At 50.7% G+C, this 16689-nt stretch overlaps 1 protein-coding gene across 1 annotated transcript in view; it reads left to right on the forward strand.

Annotated features, from left to right (window-relative positions):
* The window catches only part of HDAC4 (histone deacetylase 4), a 136972-nt gene that overhangs the window by 95433 nt on the left and 24850 nt on the right, over positions 1 to 16689 (forward strand). Inside the window, exons 9-13 of the mRNA XM_057378633.1 lie at positions 476 to 674; positions 3447 to 3676; positions 9217 to 9477; positions 10554 to 10740; positions 16490 to 16623. Coding sequence (XP_057234616.1) covers positions 476 to 674; positions 3447 to 3676; positions 9217 to 9477; positions 10554 to 10740; positions 16490 to 16623 — 1011 coding nt within the window. The remainder of the gene's footprint in view (positions 1 to 475; positions 675 to 3446; positions 3677 to 9216; positions 9478 to 10553; positions 10741 to 16489; positions 16624 to 16689) is intronic.

The following is a 16689-nucleotide window of genomic DNA, read 5'->3' on the forward strand; positions in this document are numbered from 1 at the left end:
TGGGGGACTGGGGTGGGGATCAGCCTGGGGATGGGGGACTGGGGTGGGGATCAGCCTGGGGATGGGGGACTGGGGTGGGGATTGGCCTCGGGGATGTAAAAGGGGTTGGGATCAGCCGCGAGGATGTAAAAGTGGGGTCGGGGTCAGCCTCAGGGATGTAGGAGTGGGGTTGGGATTAGCCTTGGGGAGGTAAAAGGGGTTGGGATCAGTCTATGGGATGTGAAACGGGTGAGGATCAGCCTCTGCAATGTAGGAGTGGGGTTGGGATCAGCCCCTGGGATGTAGGAGTGTAGTCGGGGTCAGCCTCAGGGATGTAGGARTGGGGTCAGGATCAACCCCGGGGATGTGAAAGGGGTCAGGATCAGCTCCTGGGATGCATTAATGGGGTCAGGATCAGCCCCTGGGATGCATTAGTGGGGTCAGGATCACCCCCCAGCCCCTGGATTCCCCCGTAACCCCYGTGCCCCGTTGGCAGGCGGGCTCAGCGCAGCAGGACGCCGAGAGATTGGCCATCCCCACCCTACAGCAACGCATCTCCCTGTTCCCTGGCACCCACCTGAGCCCCTACCTGAGCACTACAACGCTGGACAGGGACGGGGGCACTGCACACAACCCTCTCCTGCAGCACATGGTCCTACTGGAACAGCCCACTGCACAAACCCCGCTGGTCACAGGTGAGCKCTGGCAAATGGGGAAACCACCAGGGATCTGTGGGGTCATCCTCAAGGCCCTGCACCATCTGCACCATCTGCAGGTGAAATGTTAAAGCCTTTGGGATATTTTTTTTTTCCCAATTCGGGTGTCCCACCTCATGCTGAGGTGATTTTGGGGAGGTGAAAAGAAATGCTGTTATTCCATCAGGACAGTGAAAGTTGGTGAAAGGCGAAAACTGAAAAAAAATTGAAAAAAATAATTGAAAAAAATGGAAAAAAATAATTGAAAAAAATAATTGAAAAAAATAATTGAAAAAAATGAATTTATTTTTTTTTAAATGGAAAAAAATCGGAAAAAAATTGAAAGAAATTGAAAAAAAGTTGAAAAAATTTGTTGGAGTTCCAAGCAGTTCAGATTAAAGTGGGAGCAAAATTGTTTTGTGTCTTAACAATTCCTGTTTTCCATGAAAATGTGAAAGGCAGGGACTTGGAAAATCATGGATTGGAGCAGTTCCTTGCCATCATTGGTATGAGCAGCCAGAGCAGGCATAATCAGCTGCCTCCCAGCAGATGGGGTTCATTGGTGTGCATTCCCTTCTGGGGACCTTAATGGCTGTGAGTCACTGCATTTTCAGAATCAGCTACCTGTGGCCATGAACAGGCTGGATCCAAAGTGAGAAATCTTTCTGAGATTCCTGGTTTTCTGTGTATACTGGGAAGGCCTGTGACCCTAAACAGGCTGGATCCAAGACCATAATTCCCTCTGGGATTCCTGGTTTTCTGTGTGTAGTKCTGGGATGAAGGATGTTGTGCCTCAATTGTTGATTTTGCTTGCCTTCCTTCCATTTCTGATGGAAGTTCCAGCGAGGTGTCAGCCCCTGGAATCGGCTTGTGGCTGGTTTTACATCTCAATTCCTCAGCTGTGCTGTTCCTGTGGGACAGGTGACTGTGGGTGCTGTCCTTCATGTTGTGATATGGGTCCCGATGTTCCATAGTGCTCATGGAATGTGTTTTGAACAGATTTTCACTTTATTTTCATTTCCAATGGAGTGTGACAGTGTTTAACATGGGCATTGTGCCTTCTCCTGCACCCTGTGCSCTGCCAGGGCACCCAGCACCCATCCCAGCCACTCCAGCCCACAGCAAATCACAGATTGAGGTGATKAGAGTGAACATTCACAGGGTGGGAGGTGCAGCCTTCATTTGCCCCAGGAAGACGAGCCCTGAGGTTTGKTTTTTTTTAATTCAGGAGCTGTCAATCCCATCTATCCTGAGCAAACTGCAAATTCCCAGTTATTGCAGATGAAAAACTCCTGGTGTGGAATGGGATGAGTTACAAGGTTCCTCCCAAACCATTCCAGGATTCTGTAAATGTGGTGTCTCCAGGAAAACTTTCCCAGGATAACCTTGGGGGACGGTTTTTCAAAAGATCCTTTGGAAACCCTGCTGTCTAATTTGAATTTTTGGGAGGAGGAGCTGTGCTGTCAGGGAAAAGGACCACATCTTTGCCAATTATCCCTCTATTCACACACAGACCTGTGTGTGTACACACTGACATTTGTAGAGACATGCATTTATAAAATAAAATACCCTTTCACATGACTCCTGTCAGAAAAGCAGAGAGTGGGAGAAGCTCTTTAATTCTTCCAAGAAAAAAGGCTCTGGCATGAGTCAGCTCGTTCCACGTAGGACAGTTCTGTGAATCGCTGGGAAAAGGGGTCACACAATGGGGACACAAATGTCAAGGTGCTTCTAATCCTCAGCGTTCAGCTGCCTGCAGACTTGTGGGCAGCTGCTCCCTCATCAGCCATGTCCTGAGGAGAGCAGAGGGCTTCTCCCCCCAGTGAGGGACGGGAGGGAGGCAGCAGTTCCGTGGTTCTGTTTGAATCCGAGCTGCAAGGACAGTGAAGGTGTATCATCGGCTGCTCCACCCTCGGGCTGAGCGTTGTGGGACGTGTGTGGTGTCCCAGCTTTCTCAGAACAATGGGATGGTGTGTTTTCAGGGAGCAGAGCCCACCCCAGAGATGTGTCCTTCCTGGAGTTCAGGGCGTATTTCCCATGGCAGCAACACCCAGATGGCCAAGGGCATGTCAGCAGCCCCAATTATCCCCAAATAACCTTTCATTTTTCGTTAACTGCCTGGCATGTCTGCACAGGACAGTGATGGAAACCATTSCAGCTGTTTGTCACCTTGGCCTCTGTCTCACCTTCCTGCCACAGGTGTACTGAGGCACACTGGCAGCTCCCATTTTCCTGAAATAATCCTTTTCAGAGCTCAGATCTGGGCAGGGGGTGTCACTGGGATTTTCCATTCCCCACAATTTCCATGGTGTGGAGCAGGGTGGAGCCAAGGGCGGGTGCTCTTCTTGACCATCATCAAGGGAACAGCCAGGGAGCCCCCAGGGGGGATAACTGCTGGGTGCTGCAGGTACCAGCTTGGATTCAATCTGGKATTAACCCCTCAACCGAGGCAGGATGTGAGGTTAAACTGCTSCAGCCCAGCGTGCTCTCGTGGAGGGTCCATTGCAAGGTGCTGCTGCTTTCAAGAGATGAGATGTTTCCAGAGGGTCTCTGGGTCACTCAGAGTCACAATTCAAACTGAGCACAGCCTTGCTGTGTACAGTGGGAGTTGATTTCTCTGCTGTCCCCCAAGGCAGCTCCAGCTGTGGCGAGGTGGCTGGGTTTGACGTGGTGTCACTGTCACCATCAGCGTTACTCAACAGCCCTTTTCTCCCTTCCTTTCTTCTTCCTCTCGTTTCTCCTCTGCTGTTTTTTCCTCCATATTATCTTCAGACTGGTATCTTTCAGGACTGCCCCTGCACGCACAGCCCCTGGTGGGTGGAGAGAGGGTCTCCCCTTCGATCCACAAGCTGCGGCAGCACCGCCCGCTGGGGCGCACCCAGTCCGCTCCCCTGCCCCAGAACGCCCAGGCGCTCCAGCAGCTGGTGATCCAGCAGCAGCACCAGCAGTTCCTGGAGAAACACAAACAGCAATTCCAGCAGCAGCAACTGCACATCAACAAGGTAGGCACTGCGCTCTCAACGCTTTCAGCGCGCCATTTCGGGGTCTCTGGTGCAGGTGTGTGTGTGGGGTCTGCCTCCAGCATCCCTGGACCTCCCATCCTTGAATCTCTGATTCTTGGACTCTCTCAGGCATGAGAGCATCAGAAAGTGTTTGTGAGTGAAATGATTCAGATTCACTGAAATTTTTGCTGAAAGGGATGTTCAGCCTGGAGAAGGGAAGGATCCAGGGGGACCTCAGAGCCCCTTGCAGGGCCCAAAGGGGCTCCAGGAGAGCTGGGGAGGGACTGGGGACAAGGGATGCAGTGACAGGACACAGGSAATGGCTTCCCAGTGCCAGAGAGCAGGGATGGTTGGGATTTTGGGAAGGAWTTTTTCCCWGGGAGGGGCTGGGATGGAATTCCCAGAGCAGTGGATCCCTGGCAGTGTCCAAGGCCAGGCTGAACAGGGCTGGGAGCACCCTGGGACATTGGAAGGTGTCCCTGCCCATTCAGGGGTGGAACAGGATGGTCTTTAAGAATCCTTCCAAGCCAAACCATTSTGGAATTTGTSCTGTTCTGAGGCTTTCTGAACTCTCCTCCCAAGGAGTTGCAGTGGTGCCTTTCCAGCAATTCCCTCAGCAGATTTGGGGACTCAGGACCAGCCCGTGGCAGCGGCCGCTCAGATCACTGCACTTTTAATTTACAGCCTGGGCTCCTCCAAATATTTTCACCGTTACGGTCCTGCGAAAAAGCACAACTCTCAAGGGCTGGATCAAAAAGGGAAAGAAGCCACAACCCCCCCCCCCGACATTACCCCCGCCAAAAGCCCTTGTTTATGGGCTGGAGCTGGGGCAGGATGATTACACAAGTGACTGACGTCAATGCTGTCCTCCTGGAGCGCTGCCACCGCGGGTGCCAGCCCCGGYCCCGGGTCACCCCCCTGCTCCGGAGGGATCCCAGCACCTCCCCCCCTCCAAACCCTCCTGGGGACGGGGCCCCGGGCCGGGGGGCAGCGAGCTGGGGCTCTTTGTTCAGAGGGAAGTGCCGGCTGCAGGGATTGTTTGCGGGGAGCTTTGGAAGGCTTTTCCAAAGCCTCGGCCGTGACGTATCCGCTGAGCTCATTCCGACTTTCTGCCGGACCTCCCAGGAGCTGCAGAGGCACTSGAGCTCTGAATTCCAGCTTTGTCAGAGCCAGGACCCGCCGCCCTCCGTGGCAGAAGCACCAGAGAGGGTTTAATTAAACCGGTGGCAGAGGGGCGAATTCCCTGTGTTTGATTTATAGGAGTCACGAGTTAGAAAATCRCTGCGTGCGTGTGGCGGATTTATCCCGTGGGACGCCATCCAAGTGCTGACATGGAAAAAGACTTTTCCCAGATGTGGAGATATTTTAGGACCCTTCTGTGTAGGAGAGTTGAGGGCACGACTAAAAATAAAAGAATTGATTATTTAATTATTGACAGGACCAATGGCGCTGCCTGTTCATTTTTTTATTCATGGGTTTCCCGTAAATAATACTCCTGAAGTATTTTATACATTTATATACTYGTAAATAAGGCTCTTCTTAATCCCTTGTGATCTTTCCAAACTTTGAGATTTTGGCCCTGAACATTCCTTGTTAGGTGTCTGCAGCAGATGACATTTTTGAGGAGACTGCAGCCAAAACAAGTCTGGCAGCGTCCAAGAAGGCGACTGAGGAAAAATATTTTGTTTCACTTARAAAGAACCAGAATAATCATTGTGGGGGTTTGATTGTGAAGTTTTGATGCGTGAGGCTTTGCAGCAGTGACTTGGGATTGGAGCAGTGAGGACAGGGAAGGAGGGACACCCTCGGAGGGTGTGGATTCCGAAGTCCCTAGTCTGCCACTGCTGGGAGCAAATTGAGGATTTTTCCCTCTCCTCCAGCCACAGCAGCTCAGGGTGTCCTGACCYTTCCAGCAGGTATGATTGAGGCTGCCTCAGTTGTGTTTCCCCTGCTGTCTCATCTTCAGAAGGGAAGGAAAAACAGAGAAGGGATTTTTGAGGGCTTGGGCCACTGCAGAAGGCTCTGCCTGTTCCCTGCATGRCTGGTGCCCAAGTTGGCCTCTCCCTAACATCCCTTATCATCTCTTGTTTCTCCTTAGTCCATAAAAGTTAAAAATCAGAACCCAAAGGGAACATGGGAAGGGTCAGGTCGAGTCCAAGGAGTTGAGCCTTTATCATCTTTTTTTTCCTTCTGATTTTTCCTCATTTTCACCAAAGCTGTGTCTCCAGAGCTGTTCTGTTTTTCCCTTGAGTTTGTCCTTCACCTCCAGAGAGAGCAAAGGGAGGGTTCTGCTGCCTCCTGCACATCAGGGCTGGGCTGCTCTGACATGCTCCTTTGCTTCCTGGCTTCTCCCTTCCTCTGCTTTTTCTCCTGTGCCACCCCACCTGTGGGGATCGGGGTCCCATCCAGCCCAGAACATTCTGGGATTCCATGATTTTTCTGCTGGGCTCTCCTCATTAATCTGTGAGGTGGAAATAGATGTTTCTAACCTGTTCAGCAGGACCTTCGAGGTCTTCAGAGTCCTGAGAACTTGGCACTGTGGAAAAAGGTATCCTGGAGAAGTTTACTAGGTGTGCTGATATTCAGAGGTTGGATTTGATGGTCTCGGAGRTCTTTTCCAACCTTAAGGATTCTGTGATTCCCTTTAACCCATCCAGTGCACAAATGCAATGCCAGCTGAAATGYTGCTAGCAAAAAACTCAGCTTTTTTCCCCTCACGAAACCTTCCACAGAAAAATGATGAACTCTTTGCTTTTCCCTGAATTTATGGCCTGACTTTGCTCTGGGTTTTTTTGTTGGTTGTTGGTTTGTTGGGATTTTTTTTAGGTTTGTTTTTTTCTTATTTCTCTTCTTCGTATTTCCAAGATCTGGAGGAGAAATCCTGCCAGCTGCACAGAGCCTTTTGAAAATGCTTGTGCCTAGAGAGCTGTAATTTATTCYGGAGTGCAGCCGTTATCTGCCCAAGGCTGGAGAGGCAGTGCCTTCACCAGTGGTTTATGGTGGCACTTTGTGACAGCCAGATGCCGCTGGCTACAAAAACAGAGGAGAAACCTCGTTGGAGAGGAAGCCAGAGAGCTAATTAAGGGATGGGGAAGTTGTTTATGGTGCTTTGTGTTCACTGTTTCAGATATATTTATGAGCATTCTCGCTGCTGCCTKCACAGTCAGGCCCTTGCGCTTTTATTCCCTCCAATTTTCGATTGYTCGAGCACGTGTTTGTAAAATTGCACAAGTGGAAGGTTTTGAGGGAGTTCTAATGGGCCTGGGATGCAGATACTTGGTGYCTGATGTGGAATGTGTTGGTGACAAAGTGTTTTCCCTGCAGAATTGTCCTTTGGGAGCGGGGTTGCAGCAGCTGAAACTGGTGACAGAGCAGGAGATTCCCCTTGCAGAGGGACAGCAGATGGGATGTCTGGAATGTCCTTGCCRTTGACCACTCAGTCTTTCAACCTTTGCTGTGATTTTCATTGAATTCTTACATTTTTGGAGGAGCAGGAATAATTTAACACTTCCAGGGAATTGCGCTGCCTCCCGTTCCCATTAGATATGACAATGGCACTCTAAGTTATTTTTCCCAGCAATTACCTYGTGCAGTTCAGAAGTTCAAAAGGTATTAAGTTCAAAAGCTTGGGACCTTCCATCCAAATGGAAAAAGGAAAAAAAGAAAACAAGTAGCAGATGGTTTATGGTGATTTAATTATCTTTAAAACAGATTCTATTCATCGAGCCTAAGAGGGCTTAAAGAAAATCGGTGGGAGAACTTTCAGCTTAATGTGGTTTGGTTATTCAGTGTGTGTTGTAAGGAGTGAAACTGGGGGGCAGGGGGACCTCAYAAACATCCCTCAGGGGTTTTGATCCTTGAATCTTTGCAGGGACCTCGTGAGGTCACCGGGGGCAGTGTCCCTCCTCCAGCAGGTTGCCCAAGGATCTCCAAGGATGGGGACTCCAGAACCTCTTGGAATAACCTGTTTGATCATGGTCACAGGGAAAAAAAATCTGCATTTTCATGAGTTCAGAAGGAATTTCATGGGGTTAGATTTGTGCCTATGGCCTCTTGTCCTTGCAYGTGTGAGTGAGTGCAATCCCACAGACATCAGGATATCCAGGATTCTTTAAGTGTTGCCTAAACTTGATAATTCCTTCACCAAGAAKTCCTTGTTCCAGACCTTTCCTCTGGTTTCAGAATCCCTCTTAAATCAGGCATTAAGTGCCATGTCCCATGCCACCAGATCCCTTCCCTCCTTCAGCAGTGGCACCAGGATTTCCTTGGCCTTCCTCTTTTCTTTCTTCATGCCCTTCATGGCCAGATTCAGCTCCAGCTTGGCTTTCTTAACATTTTCTGGATTTTTCTGGCATCATGAAGAAGAAGTTCTGTGGCAGAGCCTTCCTTCCTGCTTTTTGGGGAAAAAAAGGTTTAATTCCAGGCTGGAGCCACTGTTCTTCARAGAGCGAGTTACTGACAAACAGTCCCTCCTCCTGCATGTGTTCAATAACCATGGTTGAATTTAGCTTTATTAGATTTAAAATCAATATTGCTTTCCATACCAATGACCTAATCCTCATTAAACCTTGCCCTGACAACTTTCAAAGTGCAGCAGTTTCTTTACGAGCCTGTGAAACAGGGACAGCCTGAGCTCTTTGAAAGGGAGGAAATGGATTGATTTTCCTGCGCTGGAGTTAAAAACAGGTCACGTTTGGGGTTTTATTTTTATACCCCAAATAAAAATCATAAGCGGTCTGAGACAGAGAGCTGTGAATTTTATCTTGCCAATGAACTTACATAAAGTCTGAGTGAATTATAGTGAGAATTAAATTGTTCCTCTTGGTTTAGGAGCTGCTCAGAAAAGTTTACTGGGTCTGGTTGGGAAGGTCAGGTTGGAACAGTGCTGCTCTYGAGGTTTGATCTCAGCTGCATGCCCTGAGTTTGCTCTTCCCAGCTCCATACGAGGTTTTCAAACAATCGCTGCTTCAGCCTCAACAGATGGAACTCAGGGAGTGATTTGAGGTGATGTTGGGCAAACAAATCCCMCTGGAGGGTTTGTGTCTCTCGCATCCTTTCAGAGTTTAATTGGCAAAGATCTCCATGGCTGCTCCGCAGGTTAACGGAGCAACGTTGAGGGTATGGAGGCCAAACACCTCCATGGCTGCTCTGAGGGTGAATGGAGCAGTGTCTGTGGACATGGAGGCCAAACACCTCCATGGCTGCTGTAAGGGTGAATAGAACAGCATCTGAGGGCGTGCAGGCCAAACATCTCCATGGCTGCTCTGAGGGTGAATGGAACAGTGTCTCAGRGTGTGCAGGAATGAGAGGCTCTCACTCTTGCAGGGGGAAGATGAAGTGGAAAATGAGGGGATGTCATTATTTGGGATTTCAAAGCCCTTAATGCCGAGGTTGGCCTGACCTTCCCCTGGATTGTCTGGGCTGTGGGACAAAAGCCATAAATCACAGCTGCTCTTTCCCCAGTTTGGAGGGCAGACTGAGCTTCACCCGTGGCGAGTTGCAGTTCCTCACTGACCAGCTCATCCCCGGGCTGCTTTCAGATCATATCCAAGCCCAACGAGCCGGCCCGGCAGCACGAGAGCCACCCCGAGGAGACRGAGGAGGAGCTGCGGGAGCACCAGGCGCTGCTGGAGGAGCCCTATGGTGACAGGGCGGCTGCGGGGCAGAAGGAGGGCCCCGGGCTGGCCGGCGTGGTGCAGGTGAAGCAGGAGCCCATCGAGAGCGACGAGGAGGAGGCAGAGCCACAGCAGGAGCTGGAGTCTGGCCAGAGGCAGGCGGAGCAGGAGCTGCTCTTCCGGCAGGTGAGGCACCGAGGATGGCACCGGGGGCACTGTCAAAGATGGGTTTGGGGTTTGGAATGATGCCTTAACAGCCTTACATAGAAAACGAACCAAGAGAATAAAAAGCCTTTCTATTTCATGAAGGGCCTTYAGGTGCAYTCAGGRCAGTCCCACACCCRCAATGGACAATGGCTCACGGGTTTTTCACCCTTTCTCACTTTTGYCCATTTGCACATCGGGGCTGAATCCTCCAATTGCAGCTGCAGCCAATGCAGTCAYTSACTCCAACTTGGCTCCCCCCAATTCTCTGTTGTTTCCATCTCTTGGGSCCTGGCMCAGGGAGGTGTCCTTGAGTTTGGGGCTGCAGAGGAATTTTTTGTGTGAAAATGGGAGAKCAGGAGCTCAGCACTGTCTGTGGAGTCYGGAGTTATCCATTGAAAAATTCCAGGATWGGAGATACATGAAAATCGAGAAGCTAAAATCTTAAGGCATCAGAAGTCACCTTGTGCTGCCCAARGGGGAGAATCTAATGGGATCCAGCTCTTGAGGTTGGTGTGTGAAGGAACCCGGTGTAAAACCAAGTGGTTCAATCCCTGCCAGGGAGGAGAGTCTGGATCCCCTGCACAGTCACTGTGCTCACAGCCTCTGAGATGCTTCTGTGGTTGTTTCTTTGGGAAGACAAAGTGTGTCCTAACATTTCTGAGCACTGGTCACCAGGAGAGGGTTTTGTTTTGGTGTAATGCTTTAAAACTGCTTGCTCCAGGGAAGGGCTGCATGAGGGAGCAGGGAATGAGGTGCAGTGGAGGGGGTTCCTGTTTCAGCTCAGTTAAAAGCTCCCTCTCCAGCCCAGGATCCAGCTGAGCTGGGCTCATTCCATGGCCTGGAGTGTTCCATGCCCCAGTGCAGCAGGGTGGGAGCACAAGGGGAGGAAGAGGAGGGTGTTCTGGGGGAGGATGGAGCTGCCTGTGCCATCGACCCTGTCAGTGTGCACCAGGGCTGTGCCTGCCTGAGCTGGCGCTCGAAATGTCCCATCTGCCAGCCTTCAGAAACCCTTTTGAAAGACCCCTTCAGCAGCTGCCTGCTTCTGTTCCCCGCAGCAAGCCCTGCTCCTGGAGCAGCAGCGGATCCACCAGCTGAGGAATTACCAGGCGTCGCTGGAGGCGGCCGGMATGCCCGTGTCCTTCGGGGGGCACCGGCCCCTGTCCCGGGCACAGTCCTCCCCCGCCTCGGCCACCTTCCCCATGTCCGTGCAGGAGCCACCCTCTAAGCCAAGGTTCACAACAGGTGAGCTTTCGGGGGGCTGGGGGAGCCTGGGGGGCACTGCTTTGTGCTGTTCCCAGGAAAARGGGAATAGCTTTAGGCTGGGAGTGAGGTTAGATGGGATATTGGAAGGAAACCCTTCCCTGTGAAGGTGATACAGCTGTGGCTGCCCCTGGATCCCTGGAAGTGTCCAAGATGAGGTTTGGATGTGGCTTGAAGCACCCTGGGACAGTGGAAGGTGTCCCTGCCCTCCCCACAAGATGAGCTTTAAGGTCCTTTCCAACCCCAGCCATGCCATCATGAGGATTCTGTGATTTTCCTCCCCATCCCTAYGAACCCTTCAGCGTGGGCTGTGCATTTCATCCACATTTGGGTGCTCCATAACATCCTGCCTTCCTCAAGGAGAAGATTGAGTCATCCCTGTTGTCCCTCTTGTCCCTTCCYGGAGCAAAAATAACCCTCACCCACCCCCAGCAGCAGCAGCTCAGCCCCAAGCTGTGTCTGCAGGCAGGCAGAGCAGCTCAGAGGATGGGCAGAGCTGATTTCCAGGCCAGGCAGGGAGAGCCAGTGCTCCTGGAGGACACAGAGCCAAAGGCAGCGTCTGCTGGCTCCGTTTCCTCCACCTTCCCCAGCCCTCCATCAGCTCATGCCATGAGTTAGCCAGCCCGGGCTCCCTGCCAGCCTTCCCTCCTGCTGGAATGGGGGAGGCTGTGTCTGCAGGGGAGGAAAAATGAGGTGAGCTGGTGATTTCACAATGGCTGGAAGAGACAAAGAGACCAGAGAGGGTTTGCTTAGCTGTGAGGGAGAATGATGAGTGCCACCCTGCATTTGTCTGCTGGAAAGCACAAGTGCAGAAAAGGTGCTGATCCCCAYCYCTGGAAGCGTTCACAGCCAGGTGGGAGCAGTCTGGGACAGTGGAAAGTGTCCCTGCCCATGGTAGCAAGGTGGGCTTTAARGTCCTTTCCATACCAAACCATCCTGGGATTCTGTGATCTCCCCACCAAGGTTAAAAGCAAAAAACAAACCATTCCTCCTGTGCCCTGACAACCAACGTTTCTCCAAAATCCTTTCTGCCTCTTCAATGCCCYTAGCAACAGCTGAAAGTTGATTTTCTGTGCAACTTTTCCGGCCCCGTGCTGGGTGATGAGGACTGATTTCGAAGTCCGCCTTCTTCCCCCAAATGTCAGCCTCTTATTTTGTGAATGARCAGTTTGCAACGTGATGTGTTCCCTGGGAAAAGGGAAAAAAAGCCCACAACGCCCAAATAAGAGCGACTCATGGTGTTGTTTCCCTCTCACTTCTGCTTTTATTCCATTTTTAACCTACGCTTCTTGCATCATTCAGCTCAGTGCTGGGTTTATTTTTGGGCCCTGCTGGTGTAGTAATAGTGGCATGTTCGGTGTGAGTTTGTTCCTCAGCCCCTGGTGGCAGGCAGGGTGGGAAGCGGGTGCTGTCAGCTCTGGAAAAAAACAGGGAACAGCTCAGTTTTGCAAATCAACCCTTTAAAGTCTTTATTGTTGTTCATGTTGAATCCTGGAATCTCAGCAGAACCACGTTTCTGACGCAGTCAGCTSTAGCCAGGTTGGTAGATTTTGGGTTTTGCCAAGGGTGTGAGGAAAAGTCCCCTGGCTCAGGGTCAGACCTGATGAAACTTGAGCTTCTAATGCACTTAACCCCAAACCTCRGGGCTGTAAAAACAGAGAAGCCTGGCCCTGCTCGAAGGGATTATTCATGGCTGTTCTTTCTTCCCTCCTCCTCTGCTGGTACTGAAGTTGCCCCATCAATCACACTTTGGATGTACAATAAATAACATTTCCTATCGAGGATCTGTGTTTGACTCAGATCTGCGCCTCCGAATTTCATTCAGAATTGCAGGCAACAGGAAGAGTGCAGATTGGAGAGCTGTGCTGCTTGGAAAAGATGCTGTTCCRGTGTTAGGATTTATTTTCCTCGCAGGCAGGGTTTCAAAAACAAAAATGTGACTTAAAATGAGAGGTGAAATATCCAGCACTGCAGTGTGATGAGATGAGGAATGCTGCAGGTAGTTCACCTGGGAAATATCCTTTTTACAGTATTTTTTCAGGGTAAGATTCCAAGGGCTTGACTTTTCTTTTCCCTTCCATCTCTGCATTTGTGCTGGGTGAATGGAKGAGGAAAAACACAATTAAATGCTGTCCAGGGAGCAAATGTCAGRCATTCACTGTGGCACTAATTACAGTGCCAAGCATAAAGGTGAGACCTCTGTACCAGTCCTAAAATGAGTCCTTGGTCTTGTAAGAGGTGCAGGACTGGTTTAATTAACCACCAGTGTCTGCTCAGGAGAAGCAGGGGAAAAAAATCCTCCCTGCCATGGGCATGGAAGCAGGAGAAAGGGAAGGGAAGGCATTTCAGCTGCTGGGCACGTGTGTGAGTGCGACTGGCTCGTGTTTTGTTGGAGCTGTCCACRGCGGCGCGGCAGAGATTGCATTCCTGGAGGTGGATGCTGAAGCTTAATCACCGCGATTGAGCCGCTCTTCAGGAGGCAGGAAATGAAAGTCTTGGGTGTTTTTCAAAGCTGAAGTGCATCAGGCTGCTTTTTGCTGAGGAAAATCCATCTGGCTGAGAAGTGTCTGCTTTGGAGACTGATCCCAGAGCTGAGGAGTGAGGATTGGAATTGGTGTGGTGGTGTGGGGAGGGGGCTGCAACAAGCAGACCACACTGAATGGCCCTCGATAAGCCAGCCCTGATCACTCTGGATGTCAGTGAGGCCCTTAAGAGATCACTCGTGGTCCTACAGACAAAGGAATTGTTTTCCCCTTCATGTTGGGGATATTCTGTAGGAATAATACAGAAAGCTGATGCTTTCCCTGCAGCGTGTTAGCTCCGAAACAGCTGGAAATTCTGGGGTTGAAGGAATTTGATTTTCCTGTCTCTCTGGGTGACCAACACCTGAGACTTCAAAGATGCAGGGGAAGGAGGCACATACTGCACCTCTCAAACGTGATGTCCATTACTCCACATCAAAGTGAAAGCCGTGCCCTTGCTGAATCCCTGCAGCAGTCGGTTTGATGTCCTGAACCATGACATTTAATTTTCCTTCCTCCCAGAAAGCCAGTCCTTGAACTTGCCCTCTCCAGCTCGAGCAGCCCCCGTGACTTTAATGAATACTTGTGCCTGCCCTGTTCTGCACACTTGAATAAGGATCCTCAGGTTAGGCCATTAATTTGCATAGCTCCAATTATCCRGTCTCTGATCTCCTGCAAAAATGGGTCCACAAATTATTCTGATGTTCTGCATTAAAGGGTTTTTCCTTTCTGATGAAGGCATTTATTCTCTCCTGTGCAGAGCAATGTAATTATCTGAACCTCAGATCATATGTTTGTTCTGCCAAGAAAAGCCAGTTGGTTTTGCTTTAGTGCTGACCTTTAAAAATGATTGTTCTTATGTCTGAAAAGAGTCTTGCTTCCAGCACCACTTCAATTAACTTGTAACAGCCAGCGCACTTTTGTATTTTAAGCTTAAATTGCCCAGCTTCCCTTTCTCTTGTGTGAGTGTGTCTGTGGGAACTGGGAACTGGAAACTGGGAACTGGGAACTGGAAACAGCTCCCTTTACCAGTGGGTTTGTTTCTAGGAAAAAGAAGGGATGGGTGATTTGTGATTGCAGAACAGAAGGGCCTCACTGTTACCTGCTGTTATCACTGAACTCCTGGTGTTAACACTACTGGGAAAGGAGGAACCATTGATCACCCAAATTCTGTAAACACCAGGTTTGGGGTGAGAGAGACTCCTTGGGTGATTTGGGTTGGAAGGGACCTTGAAGGTGATCCAGTCCCACGGGCAGGGACACTTTCCACTGTTCCAGGTTGCTCCAAGCCCCATCCAAACACTTCCAGGGATGGGACAGCCAGGCCCTCACCACCCTCACAGCCAAGAATTTCTTCCACAAACCCAATCTAAATTTCTTTAAGACCTCCCACTTGTCCAAATAAGCTCAGACTGGGGCAAAAGCTTCTCCTCAGGTGATCTGAGCTCTCCTTGGCCCAGCAGCTCCTGGTGGTGTTTGATGTTGGGAACCAAACGTGGGAGACCTCRACAGAGCTGTGCAGCACAAGCTGTGAAGTTCTTCTGGGTGAACTTTGGCTGACCTGTGCCAGACAGTTAGCAGGGCTCTGTTCTTTCCCTGGAACCCAGCAGGGGTTGGCTTTTGGGGGTATTTTTCCCTCACCTACAGCAGAGCRAGGAGCTGCCAGACACCTGCCCTGAGGCTGGAGAGCTGCAAGGGTCGGGGCCAGAGCAGGGAGCCAGGTTTGCCACTGGCAGAACGAGCCCACAGCCAGCCAGGAGGGTTGGGAACGAGCCCACTGCCAGCCAGGAGGGTTGGGAACGAGCCCACTGCCAGCCAGGAGGGTTGGGAACGAGCCCACTGCCAGCCAGGAGGGTTGGGAGCGTGCATGGGCACAGCCACAGGTTTGGATTATCAGCTCCCCATGCCTCCTGGTCCACTGCAGCTCCATGCCCAGGGCTGTTCTCGGGGTCAGGCTGCCCTCAGGGGCTCTGGATTCTCATCAACACCTTTGGATTCCAGAGAAATCATGGAAAACCTTGGGTTTTCCCAAGGAAGGATACCCSGTTTGAAACCTGTGCCACAGGCAGGGACACCTCCCACTGTCCCAGGCTGCTCSCAGCCCCAATGTCCAGCCTGGCTTTGGGYACTGCCAGGGATCCAGGGGCAACCACAGCTTCCCTGGGRATTCCATCCCAKCCCCTYCCAGGGAACAATTCCTGCCTAAAATCCCATCCTGGGAGCCATTCCCTGTGTYCTGTCCCTTCATCCCTTGTCCTCAGTCCCTCTCCAGCTCTCCCTGATCCTTCCCTTCTCCAGCTCAACACCCTCAACTCTCACAGCAGAGGGGCTCCAGTCCTTGKGTCAACTTCCATACAGGTATTTCCTGTGAGAAACTTTTTCTTTCCAGAAAAAAAGCCCAAACCAGCCACTTTTATTCTGTTTTCTGGAGCTTCTGGCTGAAGGAAAGATTTATGTAAACATTGAACTTTGTGTCTTTTGCTCAAGAGAAAAAATGAAAGGTCTTTTGTGGCTGGGGAAGACCTGGTGTTTTCATCCTGTTTGGAATCCCAACTTCCCTTTCCAAAAAGGCAACTCTGGAGTGAATTGAAGTCTCATGCCATAAATCCTTGGGAATGCAGGGGGAATAACCTGCCTGGRTCCCTCCTCAGAGGAACCAACAGGGCTGAACATCTCCGTGGGTGCTGCGTATCCCAAGTGGGTGCTAATGGCCTTAATTAGCTAATTAGTGCCATGCAGAGGCTTCAGCAGAACTGCTTGGTGAGACATCACCCCATCCAATGACTGGTTCCTTATGGGTTGAATCCCAAAAGCTGGAGCTGTTTTGGCATCTTGGAAAAGTCCCAGATCCCATATCCCACATCCCACATCCCAAATCCCAAATCCCACATCTCAAATCCCATATCCCATATCCCAAATCTCATGTTCCATATCCCATTCCCCATTCCTGTGCTGGCACCTGTGCACTTGCAGATGTCACCTCCTCATGCCCCTTAATTTCGTGCTGCCACTGATTTCTTTTYCATGTCCCTTGAGGATTTCCATGGAAGGGATGGATGCAGGTTTCGATTTTCAGCTCCCCTGTGGCTTCTGGTCAAACACACAATTCTGCCCTAGAATTAAACTGCAAAAGATGCTTTTTTTTTTATAACTAGCGATTTTTTAGCTTTTTTTTGCCCCTGAGAGCAGTTTTGTCCCCTCTGCCGCAGGCCTTGTGTACGACACGTTGATGCTGAAGCACCAGTGCACCTGTGGAAACACCAACAGCCACCCCGAGCACGCAGGCAGGATCCAGAGCATCTGGTCCAGGCTCCAGGAGACGGGGCTGCGGGGCAAGTGTGAGGTGAGGAAAGCACCARCAAAGGCCACATCACTGGTTTTTATTTATTATTATTATCATCAGGATCAT

The sequence above is a fragment of the Malurus melanocephalus genome, unplaced genomic scaffold (assembly GCF_030028575.1).
Source record: "Malurus melanocephalus ecotype Western Australia unplaced genomic scaffold, MMel_1.1 scaffold_369, whole genome shotgun sequence".
Classification (NCBI taxonomy): Eukaryota; Metazoa; Chordata; class Aves; order Passeriformes; family Maluridae; genus Malurus; species Malurus melanocephalus.